This window comes from Procambarus clarkii, chromosome 5 (genome assembly GCF_040958095.1).
Source record: "Procambarus clarkii isolate CNS0578487 chromosome 5, FALCON_Pclarkii_2.0, whole genome shotgun sequence".
In the NCBI taxonomy this organism is placed as follows: Eukaryota; Metazoa; Arthropoda; class Malacostraca; order Decapoda; family Cambaridae; genus Procambarus; species Procambarus clarkii.
In genome coordinates this window covers 37,696,344-37,712,725 of record NC_091154.1, presented here as the reverse complement: position 1 = coordinate 37,712,725, position 16,382 = coordinate 37,696,344, and the positions used below count along the sequence as shown (strand labels likewise).

Sequence of the window (16,382 nt, the reverse complement as noted above, 5' to 3'; positions counted from 1 at the left end):
TTGGCCTTTAATACCAATAATACCAAAGTAAAGAACACGAAAACAATTATCTCCTTTTCTTTATTTTTCTATGACTCCTCGTTTGGTAAAAATGTACTTTTCTTTAAATTAGAAATTATGCAAAATTACCTACAAAATTCTTAAATATTAAACATATATTAAATCAAATTAATTATGACAAGTATAACATAGGGACATGAGTAACTATATTTTATTCTTGAAGTTGAAACACTTGAATAAACTATGAGAAATGAGGAGCGAGCAATGAATGGTATTTCACGGCCTCATGGAGAGAGTTAAACTCATACAGAAGGTGAGGTGGAATTATGAGAAATACAAATAAAATCAATTTATGTATGAAAGAGCTTGGACATATAACTAGCAAGAAATGAACAACTTCCAGCAGATGAAAGATCTTCAGTGCACGAAGGAAGAAGCAATATATGAAAGAAGTACCAAGATATGAAAGAACTACCAAGATATGAAAGAACTACCAAGATATGAAAGAACTACCAAGATATGAAAGAACTACCAAGATATGAAAGAACTACCCAGATATGGAAAAGAACTACCAAGATATAAAAGAACTACCCAGATATGGAAAAGAAGTACCAAGATATGAAAGAACTGCCAAGATATGAAAGAACTACGATCAGATAAAAGAACTACAAAAATATGTCACATCTAACAGTAGATAAAAAACTACCAGTAGATAAATAAATATACTTTCACTGGGCACGGATGTATGATGATTTAAATGATAAAAATAAAACGATTATGAATTAAATTCTTGAAAAAAGCTGGTCATACTACGAGATAAAAATTATCTAAGCGCTCCAAGACACCTGAGAGTATTTTTACTCATTCATTGAGAAACGTTTGACATTGTACAAACACTAATGAGTTGAAGAATGTTCGATGGTGGTAATCTAGGCCTAGTATAGGCTTAGCAATAAATTGGCAGCTATATACCGGATACCATCACTATGACTCACAAACAATCTTTTTACTCATATCCTCATCAACTCTCTTCACTGTCATCCCAAAAAACTTCCTCCTCTCCCTCTCTCTTCCTCACAATATTCCCCCTCCCCCGCCCCCTGACAGCCTCTGGCCGGAGGGAAGGGTGAGGGAAGGCTGTCACACTCAGGAAGCGGCTAAATGTACCAGCCAGCTGATAGAGCGGAAAAGAGCAGTAGTAATAGTAGGCATTAGGGAGCAAACAGGGATCAATCCAGTGGAAAGAAGAGACAAGAACAAAAATGAAGTTAATGAGATCCTTAAAGGGGTAAAGATGGAGAGGGCTGACCAAAACATTGAAAAAGTTTTCAGGATCGGACGATACAACAAGGAAAGAGACCAACGGATAAAGGTGGTATTCACAAGTGACAGAACAAAAGAGGAATTGTTAGCAAGGAAGAGCAGACTAGAAAATGTACAGAAGTTAACAAATGTATTCCTGCAGAGGGATATGACAAGGGACGAGAGAATGAGGGCAGCAGCCGCGAGGAGGGAGCGCAGGGAAAGAGAAAGGCCTCAGGGAGCCACAACCCCAAACCCTACAATCCCAAGGGGAACAGAGAACCCTCCACAAGCAGATCAACAGACACAGTGAGAGAAGCACCTCCTCCATCCTCCACCCAATAAATGCCCTACCTGCCCCAACATCACAAGTGGAGTCCCGCAGGGGTCAGTTCTTGGACCTATACTGTTTCTGATATATGTAAATGATCTTCCAGAGGGTATAGACTCGTTTCTCTCAATGTTTGCTGATGATGCAAAAATTATGAGGAGGATTGAAACAGAGAAGGATAGCAGGAGGCTACAAGATGACCTAGACAGACTGAATAAATGATCCAACAAATGGCTACTAATGTTCAATCCGAGTAAATGCAAAGTAATGAAATTAGGCGGTGGAAACAGGAGGCCAGACACAGGATACAGAATAGGAGATGAAGTACTTCATGAAACGAACAGAGAGAAAGATCTAAAGGGTAATATCACTCCAAACCTGTCTCCTAAAGCCCACATAAAAAGAATTACGTCTGCGGCATATGCGAGACTGGCTAACATCAGAATAGCATTCAGGAACCTGTGTAAGGAATCATTCAGAATCTTGTATACCACATATGTAAGACCAATCCTGGAGTATGCGGCCCCAGCATGGAGCCCGTACCTTGTCAAGCACAAGACGAAGCTGGAAAAAGTTCCGAGGTATGCCACTAGACTAGTCCTAGAACTAAGAGGTATAAGTTACGAGGAAAGGCTGCGGGAAATGCACCTTACGACACTGCATGACAGAAGAGTAAGGGAAGACATGATCACTACCTACAAAATCCTCAGCGGTATTGACAGGACGAACAAGGGAACACAGGTGGAAACTGAGTACCCAAATGAGCCACAGGGACGTAAGAAAGAACTTTTTCGGTGTCAGAGTAGTTAACAGGTGGAATGCATTAGGCAGTGATGTGGTGGAGGCTGACTCCATACACAGTTTTAAATGTAGATATGATAGAGCCCAGTAGGCTCAGGAATCTGTACATCAGTTGATTGACGGTTGAGAGGCGGGACCAAAGAGCCAAAGCTCAACCCCCGCAAGCACAATTAGGTGAGAACACTCATGATTAGAGTTTATACGTGATGTGGGTTCTGGGAGTTCTACTACCTAATCCCGGCCGGGGCCAGGCTTGACTTGTGATAACTTGGTCCAACAGGTTGTTGCTTGGAGCGGCCTGCAGGCCCACATATCCACTAAAGTACGTCCGGCACTGCATGGAGGAACGTGCCTAATTTTCTCTTGAACACGTCCACCCTTGTGTCAGATGCTACCTATCTTACTGAGATGATAGTAGTTATAGTGACTATTTGGAGAAAAGTTCTAATATGTAGTGATGAAACGCCAGTAAACCAATTTTAGTACTATTAATTGTATTTTCCGGAAAAATATAAAGCTAAAATCCAAATAAATATCCCCTAGGCCTAGTATTGCACAAATATGTACTATATTAGGTCTAAGATAGCATGTATTAGGCCTAACATTACTAAGAGAGGTTAGATTAGGCCTTATATTTATGATGTGGTTCAAAATGCTTCCGGTTTGTCCAAAATCAATAATTCAAAGGTCAACTCATTGGTGGTCCATCACAACATGTTGGTACTTTCTACCAAATGGTTACTATATTTTAAGCGGCTGGGCTGACCAGATCAGCCATTCACACATTGTAGAGTCCTAAAATAACACCAGATGACCACGTCCAGTTAACCATTAGCAAAGTATTCAGAGTTTGCTAACTCTAGTGAGCACCAACCATTAACACTCTCCTCTTGATGTGTGTGAGAGCGAATGACAGAAAAATGTAATTTGAATGCAACTTGTTTAACACAAAGGTAAATTACTTAACCAAAGAAAAAACAATAAAAAGACCTTGTAGAGCAGTTCCGGAACCCATTATGTGAGCTTCACAGTTCCACCACGTCTCACACTAAGAGCATGGGGGCCCATAACCAATGAAAATATGACTGCCGTCCAAATGAACCAATCTGAGGCTTCAGAAACTACACCGCCTCCCCACACACACACTAAGAGTAACCACACAGCACATATATATATTGCCCCAGTACGAACCCTGCAAAATGGACCACATTTCCTCCATTTATTGGTCATAAATCTCACACATTCACATGTAAGTCGATACGTGACCTTTCGGTCACCTGCATAGGCACCTTCATCTCCATAAACACCCAAGCAAACTCTACTGATTTCAAGAACTTCAAATTCTAGCCCATGACTGTCATAACCATTCAGCTCTCACTCATGAAGGTCACCACTATGAAGGGCGCTTATTATTATTCCTCCACCACCTTCTCCCTCGTCACTTGGTAACGTCAGACTACGTCCATCTGGTATGATTAATTGATCGCAGGTAATGATATCAAACAACGTTTACCGAGCAGATAATATACACGCTGTTCAGAGTGCAAGAAGAGTGCAAAGAGTGTTCTTGCACCCTGTTGAGAGTGCAAGAAGAGTGCAAAGCGTTTACCGAGCAGATAATATACACGCTGTTCAGAGTGCAAGAAGAGTGCAAAGAGTGCTCTTGCACCCTGATGAGGGTGCAAGAGAGGGCGAATCAGGGGATGAGAGGAAGATGATGCTGCCTGACGTCTGAAGAATAATAACAGGATGAGGAAAGAATGATGGAAGGGACACACCGAGAAAGATTATAGAGAAGAAGAGAGAGAGAGAGAGAGAGAGAGAGAGAGAGAGGAAGGATGAGCGGAGAGGCCATGGAAAAGGAGTGGGATGGGAATGGGTCGAGAAGTGTGTGATTGTAAATCTGTTTAAAAGACTTTTTTAGGACTTGGCGTGTTTACTCCTACAAGAATGACTGTTACACTTTCACTCTCCACGACCTCTTCCCTCCCTCACTCCCTCCCCCCCCTTCCTCACTCCCTCCCTCCCTCCAAGTCTCACTCCCTCCCTCCCTCCCTCCCTCCCTCCAAGTCTCACTTCATCCCCCCCTCCCTCCCCCCTCCCTCCCCCCCTCCCTCCCCCCTCCCTCCCCCCTCCCTCCCCCCTCCCTCCCCCCTCCCTCCCCCCCCTCCCTCCCTCCAAGTCTCACTCCATCCCTCCCTCCCTCTCTCCCCTCCCTTCTCTTAGAACTCCCTCTCTCCCTGCCTCTTCTCCATTAAAACAAGACAGAAATGTTTGGGGGAAAACCATTAAACTAAGAGATATATGTTTAAGAAAATCATTAAACCATCAAAAAATTCAAGAACACCATTAAACCAAGATAGAAATGTTTAGGACAACCATTAAACCAAGGGAAGGGAAGGGAACTATCAGGAGAAAAGCCAAACCATTACGACTATTATAGCACTTGGACTGGTGCCCATCCACTTGGGGACGGTCGGGGATCGAACGCCGACCTGCATGTAGTCATTCTTTGAAAAATAGGATCATTTAACTAATACTCTCTCTAAAAAAAAAAAAACAGAAAAAAAAGATAAAAAATGTGGTGTTAAATAGCCTCACCTGGAAGGTAATCAAATGCTTTCGTATGCACAAGGTAGTAACGAAACACAATGTACGTTTTCTGCCCGAAATGCTATGCTATGCTGTCTATGCTATGCTGTCTATGCTATGCTGTCTATGCTATGCTGTCTATGCTACGCTGTCTATGCTATGCTGTCTATGGCTGCCCGAAACGCTGTGCGTGTTAGTGGCCTGGCCAGAATGTGTAATACACCAAAACCAATGTAATGTATACATAAAATACAGAGCGGTGAGCCTGATGTATTGTTCCACCAGCGTTACACCAACCAGCTCTCGCCTCTAATAGTAAGTCGTCGCATTTTAAGGAGGAAAGACGAGTACGGATGGGATGGTTGAAATGTAGTTGTATTTCTCCGTTTATTCACTCTTGTTAGTCTATTCATACTTCTCTTTCATCAACCTTGCTCTTTGTTCTCCTTCTTTTACAATAGTCATGAAACTGACGTTCATTCTACCCTCGACTTGTCTTTGATGAAGGTCGTCGCTTTATCGCGTCTGACACAGTTATCAGGTCGTCGGTCTATCACGTCTGACACAGTTATCAGGTCGTCGTTCTATCACGTTTGACACAGTTATCAGGTCGTCGTTGTAATGACGTCTATCACAGTTATCAAGTCGTATCATCTGACACAGATGTCATTCTCTCCCTCAACAGGTCGTCAAGTTCTTCGACAACGGCGAGGGATACAACGCTGACGTCACCTTCGAGAACTAATGCCTACCTGACTTCGACCTTGTCTGTCCCGTCCTGACTTCGACCTGGTCTGTCCCGTCCTGACTTCGACCTGGTCTGTCCCGCCCTGACTTCGACCTGGTCTGTTCCGCCCTGACTTCGACCTGGTCTGGCCCGCCCTGACTTCGATCTGGTCTGTCCCGCCCTGACTTCGATCTGGTCTGGCCCGCCCTGACTTCGACCTGGTGTGGCCCGCCCTGACTCCGACCTGGTCTGTCCCGTCCTGACTTCGACCTGGTCTGGTCCGCCCTGACTTCAACTTGGTCTGGCCCGCCCTGACTTCGACTTGGTCTGACCCGCCCTGACTCCAGCAGCTGAACATTCCTCGTCATATAATTATATATGTAACATATTTATGCATTTTCTCAAGGTTTATTTTCATTTGACCTATGTCTTTGTTGATTATGCAAATTGTAATAAAGAATTCAATAAATCTGTTATTGTTTATCCTAAACTAGGTGGTAAAAGGCTTCTTGCTCAATGTTATTGGTTTCAAAGGCCCCATACGCACTGATGACGTCACAGCTTAGGTAGTCAGGTCATTTTTGTATGACTGATTTATTCTTAAATAACAATTATCTCTTAATTAACAAATTTAAATTGTTGATTTTTTTATTGTTTTTAGATTCATGTTACAACATAATGTCGTTAGAAACGTCGGCGTACTGAACACCAATGATATTAGTTAGTGGGTGGAGCATGTAGCTTATCCCTTCCTATGATTGGCTGTTGCGCTGAATGTCAGCAAAGCGTTTCTACCAATGAGATGCGAGCGCGGGAATGCTTCCATCAGCACGACAACTCTGCCTTATTGGCTGCTGTTGGCCTGTTGATAGCGCAATGTTATACCAGCAGATGGCACCAGCTGTATCTAGAGGGCGGCCTACTTTTGGCATGTTGATAGTGTAATTTTAAATCAATAGATGGCATCAGCTGTACTTTATGGGCTGCTGCTAACCTAACCTGTTAATAGTGCATTTTTATGCATGTAGATACCTGTATTATTATTTCCTAAATTCTTTTAAACACTTACGTAAGAACTCTGTAGCTTATGATAAGGATAAATTCCCTGCTGGTGTTAGGTACCACAGGTCATCTGTTATCTGCAATAACTTTATCCACTCTTGTGGATATCATAATTTTCCAGTTTGTAATTGAAGAAGATCTTTTCCAATCAATTTGATGAGAATTTTCAGACAAATCTGCTTTAATACAAATTATTACGAAGCCATAGAATATGAACATTAGTAATGGCACATACGATTGGGACCTATTTTAATGAATAAATTATAAATATTCTTAATAAGAGGAGTAACAGATAACTATTCCCATATGCACTTTTTAGAGCTGTCATGTACTGATAAATAGACCTTTTACAGCACCCCTTGTTCCTGGACAAAGATCTCTCTCTCTCTCTCTCTCTCTCTCTCTCTCTCTCTCTCTCTCTCTCTCTCTCTCTCTCTCTCTCTCTCTCTCTCTCTCTCTCTCTCTCTCTCTCTCTCTCTCTCTCCTCTCTCCATATATATATATATATATATATATATATATATATATATATATATATATATATATATATATATATATATATATATATATATATATATGTCGTACCTAATAGCCAGAACGCACTTCTCAGCCTACTATTCAAGGCCCGATTTGCCTAATAAGCCAAGTTTTCATTAATTAATGTTTTTTCGTCTACCTAACCTACCTAACCTAACCTAACCTAGCTTTTTTTGGCTACCTAACCTAACCTTACCTATAAATATAGGTTAGGTTAGGTTAGGTAGGGTTGGTTAGGTTCGGTCATATATCTACGTTAATTTTAACTCCAATAAAAAAAAAAATTGACCTCATACATAGAGAAAAGGGTTGCTTTATCATTTCATAAGAAAACAATTATAGTAAATATATTAATTCAGGAAAACTTGGCTTATTAGGCAAATCGGGCCTTGAATAGTAGGCTGAGAAGTGAGTTCTGGCTACTAGGTACGACATATATATATATATATATATATATATATATATATATATATATATATATATATATATATATATATATATATATATATATATATATATATATATATATATAAAACAAGCCTCCACCAAAGAGCACGTAATTCTTACACAGATCCAGACCATCACCAGAAATATCCTTACAAACAACACCGAAATAAATCGCCAAAGACAACAACAATAGAAGATTAGACATCAGCGAAGCACTACATGTTAAACCAATTATTACCAATCAACTCACACTCAGGTACATTCTACCATACTCGAGATCAAGACCGAATATCGAGCTCATGCTGCTCTTGAAAACATAAGAACATAGGAGTTGAGGAGCTATTGTCCTAATGTCCTATTGGCCCAGTACCATAGTATATGGGAATACTAATTATGCAGTGTGAAGGCAGTGTGTAGCGTGTACTTATTATGCACTCTTGAAACAAATTGGATTGTTTGGGTATTATATTATGAAATACATAGGCCTGGAGTACAGGAATATTCATGTATTAATTATGGGATTACAAGCAAATATTACGGATTATAGGGTAATATATAATAGAAGATGGGCACTGTATTATGGTATTTTTATAGGTGCAGTATGGGGTTACATGGGCAATTTGTTTGGTATTACATAAGAATATACCGCAGTATGACACATATATTATGAGTATATGAGAATATAAAACAGGATTATATTGATATATAGTCCAGTCTTATATGAATACAAAATTGAAATAACTGGGAAATATAGTAAACGTATTGTAACATTTTGGAGCATATAAAACGAAAAGGTCAAGCCTATGAAGCTGGAAATTTAATCATGTAGCTGTATTAACTATAGACTGAAGGAATCCTCTTTTGTCAAATCCATTACTAGTTTGAGAGAAAAATATTCTTGAGTTCATATACATTTGTAAATGAACATCTGTGATCTGGATGAACATCCGTGATATAGTTGAGCTAAGAACTTACCTGAGTGCTAAGAATTAAGAGACAAAAACAATGTCGCATTTAGCAACACCTCTTCGAGAGCATACAGGTAAGTCAGTAATGGTTTGGTTAGTCGGTGGGGTTAAGACCTATTAAACAATGGAGGGTTATATAGACCACCGAAGTTGTTACCGACCGACCAGAGACTATATTTTTGTCATAACTATAATCCAGGACTAAAGTAAACTGTCATTATACACCGAGAAGCGAGAGCAATCTTACAGTGATGAATAAGTATCCTTTGTAATAATGTCATTTTGAAACCCTTGACCCTTCAAATGAATCTTTTAAGGCAAGAACTCATTTACAATATAAGTAAATTTAGTCACACAACTGCTTGCTCTAAGAAAAAAGGGAACTTACTTCCTTTTATTTATTAGCTAATTAGTTTAACTTCAGCAGTTGGTTATTTCGTGGAAACATTCACTAGAAATCATACAGTGCAGCAATAAGTATTTTTCAGATAATTAAAAAATTACTAGAATGGTGTATTTGGGAATCGTCTACGTACAAACTTTTGACGATACCTGTCATTATATTCTTAATATGTATTACGAATATCAATACAAGGTGGAAGAAGTGACGTAAATGGATTTATATTATGGGGACAGGTAAACAGAGCATCTGGATGCACGAATGAGGAACGGTGGGTCATGTGGGTGATAGAGTCTAGGTAGGAGGTAGGTAATGAGAGGTCACGAGGCCTGGAAGGTCAAGAGAGATGGAGGGTCACGATAAATGAGGAAGAGCAATGAGGGAAGGAGAGTCACTAGAGAAGGAAGGTCATGGGGAAGGGGGGGAGAGGGGTTATAAAAGAGGTCAAGGTAAGAATTAGAGAAAGTTTTCAACTCATTGCACGACTGGAATTTTAAAAGATTACGTCAAATTTGATGTATGCTGATGATGCATTTCGTCTAAAAAGAGAACGACACAGATTTACGTAAACTTGTATGAGAATATATTGTCGGTGTAGACAAAAGTAAAGTTTTTGTTGCCGGAGAGGGAAGACAAATTTTGCATTTTGGAAGTTGGTCATCAGTTGAAATTCTTCAGGTGTGCGACTGACAAACATCAGCAGAATTTGCACAAGCGAAATCGAGAGTAGAGTCGGGAAAGGGAAGAGACTGGTGCAATACAAGCCTTGGTTATGTAAAACAGGAATGTATGAGAGATAGGATGCATGAGGACAGTCACCACTCATATCCATATCAGTGTGGCACGAACGTATAAGAAATAAAAAAATTAGAGCAGAGGAAATAGATGTTTCTGGGAAGCATGTGAAGTTCTGAGAAAAGACGGAATAAAAGATTTAAATGCCACGGAAAGCCCTGAAGAGTAAATAGCGTTAAAACTTGCAAAACTGAGTCGAGTTTACTAATGGTCTAGTCATGTTGATGACTAGAGCATGTTGAGAGCCTCAACGACAGATAACTGGTATAGAGAGTGGACTCGAGTTAATTTTGATAACAGGAGTAGTGGAATTTTGTTATTATTATTCTTATTATTCTACCACAGACGTGGTCACACATTTACAATGCTAACCAGCATATATACATTTTCTTCTGTCCTCCATAGACAGGGTGAGAGATCTGTTAAACGTAGTGGGAGACAACGGGCAGACATGGTGAGGGAGTGTGTGAGAAAGCCTGGGAATGAGTGTGAGGAGCTCGCGAAGTATTGTAGAGGAAAAGGCACGCCATGTGGTGGCAGTTTGTGGAGAGGAAATATATCACGAACCCCACAGTACACCTATAGCCTCGTACAGCCATGTGCTGAGGAGGGGAGGCAGGAATGTGGTGATGCTAATGGTCCGTGGTGTGTAATTGTTCCGTAACGTGTAATAGTTCCATGATGTGTAAATGGTTAAAATGAGAGTGACCTCTAAGGGACACTATGCCCCTCTAAGGGGGCATAGTCGACTAATATGCCGTCAGTACCCTGCCAGGTACTAACACACCCACATAACCCAACAAAATATGAATACAATCCCAACATTATCCTCATTGCATAAAATGTATACATCCTAACATGAACCCCCAAAAAATGCCCCGGCAATTTTTTGAGTGGCAAGGAAGGGTGAGAGACCCTCTCACCCTCCACACAGGGTGAGAAGACCTCTCAAAGTAGTCCCAGGACCAACTACCAGTCTCGCATTACATAACACTTGCAACTCCACCAACGTACACACCTCACACCAGCAAGAACCTTGTTCCCATGGGCTCCAGCGTTCCTTTCATCACTTCAGTTTCCACTGATCTTTCAAGCAAACAAGGTCAACACTGAGGAGTGCTCTTACGATCTCTCTTCTTCTTCTTCTCCTTCCTCCTCCTCCTCCCTCGCCATTCTCAGTGGGTCTCAGACGATGCTATCTGTCAAATTGGTGTTGAATATGGAACATAATTATAACGTTTGTATAATTTTTCTTACTGAACGTTTGTACGATGTTGAGAGCCGGAGAATGAGAGATAATAGAAGTGAGAGATAATGAGGTGAGAGGTAATGGGGGGATGATTGATAATGAGGGAGAGAGATACTGGAAATGAGGACAGGTGTGGTGAGAGTGTGGTGATGAGGGTGTGAGATGACTGAGGAGATGTGAGGTCAATGGTAAAGGGGGGGTGAGAGGTGAATGATAAATAAAAGTGGCAAAAAAGACATATAAATGAGTAAATAAGAAGGGCAGATGAGAGGGGAACGAAAGTGGAGATGGCAAGGGGGAGTGGATAAGAGGGAAGAATAGTAAGAGATCGAAGGTGATGAATGGAGTCGAGCGTTAAATGCCTTGAAGAACCGCTTGAGAGCTGACATGTTTACCCCCATAAGGATGATGGTCTGCATCACTTTCACTCCCCACAATCCCTCCCCCCCTTTCCCCACAATCACCCACCCCCCTTCCCCACAATCCCCTTCCCTTCACTCCCATCAATCGGTATGGCTGACCTATTAATTTCCTTCAATATCATTCATTTATTTTTTATATACGTTTTCATCCAATGAACTAATTTTGAGTTTAGTACAATTTTAAATTGTTATATTGGGTGATATTCATCCATAAGAGACAACGATGAACTCTTTCATATTGTTTCATTTGTTAATGGAGCATATATATATATATTTATATATATATATATATATATATATATATATATATATATATATATATATGCGAACAAGCCTGAATGGTCCCCAGGACTATATGTGACTGAAAAACTCAAATATATAATAGTTTTTATATAACACACAATATATATATGTTTTAATAATACACAATATATAAAGTTTTTATTTACTTTATATATATTTATATATATTTATATATATAAATATTTATATATTTATATATATATTTATATATATTTATATATATAAATATATATATAACTGAAAACTCACACCCCAGAAGTGATTCGAACCCATACTGCCAGGAACACTCTGCTGTCATACAGGATCCCTTAACCGCTCGACCAACACGACCGGACAAAAGAAGATGGTAGCTGAGGCTATTTCCATCCCCCTGCCGGCACTCGGTTGGTGATCTTGGGCATGTTATTTGATTAAATCCCCTCATTATTTGGCAGCATGGGTTCAAGTCACTTCTGGGGTGTGAGTTTTCAGTTACATATAGTCCTGGGGACCATTCAGGCTTGTTCGCATATATATATATATGTATATATATATATATATATATATATATATATAAATATGTTTTATTATAATCGCAGACAGGAAGTCAGTGATATTTATCGAGGTAGCCCTATGGTCTTTGACTGAGCTTCCCTAGGATGCAACCCACAATAGTCGCCTAGCTCTCGGGTACTAATTTACCGCTAGTCAGATAGCGGCCTGACTCGCGACACGGAAAAAAAACGTAAATATTGAACGCATTTCACGCCGTGAGAATTAGCTGATCAGTCAGCAAAGAGAGCATGGAACTAGAGAGAGGTAAGGTGCGGGGGATGGGGTGGAGCTAGAAGTGTTGGATGGAAGACGGGAGGGAGGGAGGGATTGAGAGAGATGGGAGAGGGGGGGGGGGAGTAGACAGGAGGAAACGAGGAGGGGAGAAAGGGGGAGAGATAGAGGGCGTGACGGTGTAGTCCAGGAGGGTATAAATACCGGCAGGGCGGCAGAATTTGGGCACCAGTGTGTGAGTGGACGTTCTCAGAACCTCACAGCACCGTCCACAAGGCTCTCATCCTTATCATGAAGGTATACTGGAGATCTCGTTCTCTAAATTCATTACATTCAAGCGCCCTCTCTAAACTGTCGTATCGGTCACTAAACTGTTTTGTTCGCCTGTTTGCATGTGGGGGTTGAATTAGTGCCAGCTGTGCCATGCTGGGGTGAATTAGTCAACGGTGCCACACAATCATTTTAATACGGACCAAAGTGCATTATCCCCTTACAAATGTTCTCCCTTAGCTTTTAAACCTTTGAATATATTTAACTTAAACCATCTTAATCATTTTGTCTTGTTAACATTTGTTTTTATTTACTTTATTGAAATTTGATCTTGACTTCACATTTACCCATATGAATAGTTTTCCAAAAGGCTAAAAAATCACTGGAACAAATCCACAAGGGCCGTGACGAGGATTCGAACCTACGTCCGAGATGATCCCAGACGCTGCCTTAATCGACTGAGCTACGACATGGTAAAAAGAGTTGAAACCGAAGTAGCTCAGTCGATTAAGGCAGCGTCTGGGATCATCTCGGACGTAGGTTCGAATCCTCAGCACGGCCCTTGGGGATTTGTTCATTGATACATCACGCTATTGTGATTTCTGTGTGTAACACCGGAACACTTCCCCAAGTTGAAGAAGCTGTCTCGCATGACCCGGAAGCCTTAAACAGCTTCATTCATTCTTAATTCAAGCCTTAAACAGCTTCAAACTCATAATTGAAGGCAAATAAGCCAGAGAGTAAATGTGTGTGTGGGTTACGTGGTGTTTTGTGGGCGATGAATCACCTGATTCCTCAGGTGATGAATCACCTGATTCATCATCACTCAGATGATGCTTGAGTGTGAAGTAAGCTGGAGGAGCGAGGCTCTGGGAGAGGAAGTTGAACTCACACGCTCTGTGATTATGTTCATAAGGATTCTTAAGGCCCGGAAAACATTAGACTAGATGATTAGATCTAGTCAGTGTCTATTAAATTAGACACTGAGATCTTTGCCCCACAAACTTTAATGAATGTTATAATGTATGGAATGTTCGTATTTAATTTAAAAGGCGACTATATCTCGCTATTTTAAAAACAAATTAAAAATAAAATGCAAAATATTTGCATTATAACAAGACTGTGCGTGGTGATGCAATATAAATTATTAATATTTTTCTTCAAATGTGTTGATGAAATTACATAAATTGTTCTGAAAGGTAATCATATACCTTCGTGCACACAAGGTAATCTCCTGCCATTCATCATCTGAACCCCCGTGTCCATCCAGGTGTGTTTGGCAGTACTTCTGGTGACCGTGGCGGTCAGTGCCGGGCCCCAGAGCTACGGCTACGAGCCTCCACGACAGACCTATTTAGCGCCGGAGCCCAGCAACCGTGTCGACCAGGTGGTGGTGAGTGGTGGTAGTGGTTCTTATTGCTGTGCTGGTAGAGGTGGTGGTCGTGGAGATGGTTGTTGTGGCAAATGAGGGTGGGTTTAATTAACACACTGACGAATACATTGATATAAACTCTATGAATTACAACAGTATTGCATTAATGTTGTAATTGTTGTTCAGTCAATTAAATGAACATTTAATTGACATCTGAAGCTGTTCTATTTGACCTAAACATAACATCCCACGAGAGCCAATGATACACATCAGCGTCTCAAGGAGCTTACATTAATACTCTTCTCACTGGGACCCGCAGCAGGAGGGGATGCCGTACGACTTCCAGTGGGGCGTCCAGGACTTGGACAATGGCAACGCCTTCAGCCATGTAGAGAACAGCGACGGTCGTACTACCCAGGGGGAGTACCGCGTCCTGATGCCCGACGGTCGCACTCAGGTGAGTACCTGCGTCCTCATGCCCTTCGGTCGCACTCAGGTGAGTACCTGCGTCCTCATGCCCTTTAGTCGCACTCAAGGGAGTGCTACATCCTTTTCCATGTCACACACGAATGAGTACCACTCCCTTCCTTAAAAAGAAGTAATAAATTGTTTCAATTCAAATACAATTTGTCCCAATGTTCCTAGGTTTATTAACATATTTAGTGTCCGGTTACAATAGATTCGAGTCACTTTCAACCTCCTCAACAAATGGGCCCATTGACTGAATGTCTAATGGGGTAGGGGGTAAACATGGAGCTGGGGTCATCCATCACCAAACTAACACTTCCATTACCCTCACCTTTATGGCTAGTGAAAAAGAGGAGGAGGTTCATGAATATATATAGTTATTCTCACCCTATTGCATCTAGGATGTCGTTGTATCATGTCAGACGTCGTCGTTGGGTGACGCCTGACACCGTTATTGGGTCGTCGTTGATAATCACATCTGATACAGTCGTCAGTTAGATAGTAGTTGCAAGACGTCTAACTCAGTTATCTTGTAATAGTTGTGTGAAGTCTGACACTATTACTAGGTCGTCGTTTTATCGCGTCTGATACAGTTATCAGGTCGTCGTTCTAATGACGTCTAATCACAGTTATCAAGTCGTCTCATCTGACACAGATGTCATTCTCTCCCTCAACAGGTCGTCAAGTTCTTCGACAACGGCGAGGGATACAACGCTGACGTCACCTACGAGAACTAATGCCTACCTGGTCTCTCTCGGCCAGACTTCGACTTGGTCTGGCTCGGCCCAACTACGACCTGGTCTGTCCTGGTCTGCCTTCGACCCATGACGGCCTGTCATGTCCTCTGAAAATTTCTCACCTTTTTACCATAACAACATTTGCAACATATTTATGGATATCTGTCAGACTAATTCTTATTTAACGTTTACGTTTATTGAAAAATTTACAATAAAAGAAACAAATAAAGTTTTTTTCTTTATTACCATATATTATATATATAAATATATATATATATATATATATATATATATATATATATATATATATATATATATATATATATATATATATATATATATATATATATATATATATATATATATATATATATATATGTATATATACTAGCTGTAACCGGCCACGCGTTGCTGTGAGCCACAGCAACCTTCCCCCCGTCCCCTCGTCCTCCCCATCATTTCCCCCCCCCCTCTCCCTTCCTTTTGTCCTCCCCACCATCCCCCTCTCCCCCGCCCATCGTCCTTACCATTCCTCCCTCCCCCGTCCCTCTCGTCCTCCCCACCATACCCCACTCTCCTGTCCCCATGTCCTTCCCACTATTCAACACTCCCTTGTCCCCTCGTCCCGACCATCCCCACTTCCCCCGTCAAGTCGTTCTTTCCACCATTCCCCACTCCCTCGTCCGATGCATTCTCAAATGATCTAATGTTCTCATCAGAAAATTGGAAACATCAAATGATCTGATGTTCCCATCACTGACATATAAGAAAAAAGTTTAACATGGAAATAAAAAAAATGAAAAGAAAATACACTATACTCACAAAATGAAGAGT

General features: G+C 40.9%; 1 protein-coding gene across 1 annotated transcript; it reads left to right on the top strand.

The window, feature by feature from the left end:
- Positions 1–12,930: 12,930 nt before the first annotated feature.
- Positions 12,931–15,771, top strand: LOC138350454 (pro-resilin-like). Its single transcript, XM_069301340.1, has 4 exons — positions 12,931–12,998; positions 14,242–14,364; positions 14,663–14,839; positions 15,489–15,771. The coding sequence occupies exons 1-4, from the start codon at positions 12,993–12,995 to the stop codon at positions 15,546–15,548; spliced, it is 366 nt and encodes a 121-aa protein (XP_069157441.1). The 5' UTR covers positions 12,931–12,992; the 3' UTR covers positions 15,549–15,771.
- Positions 15,772–16,382: the final 611 nt, after the last annotated feature.

Excerpts from the sequence above, each read along its gene's own strand:
- LOC138350454 (XM_069301340.1), top strand. Across the intron at positions 14,365-14,662 it reads ACCGTGTCGACCAGGTGGTG|CAGGAGGGGATGCCGTACGA; the intron begins GTGAGTGGTGGT and ends TGGGACCCGCAG. Across the intron at positions 14,840-15,488 it reads TGCCCTTCGGTCGCACTCAG|GTCGTCAAGTTCTTCGACAA; the intron begins GTGAGTACCTGC and ends CTCCCTCAACAG.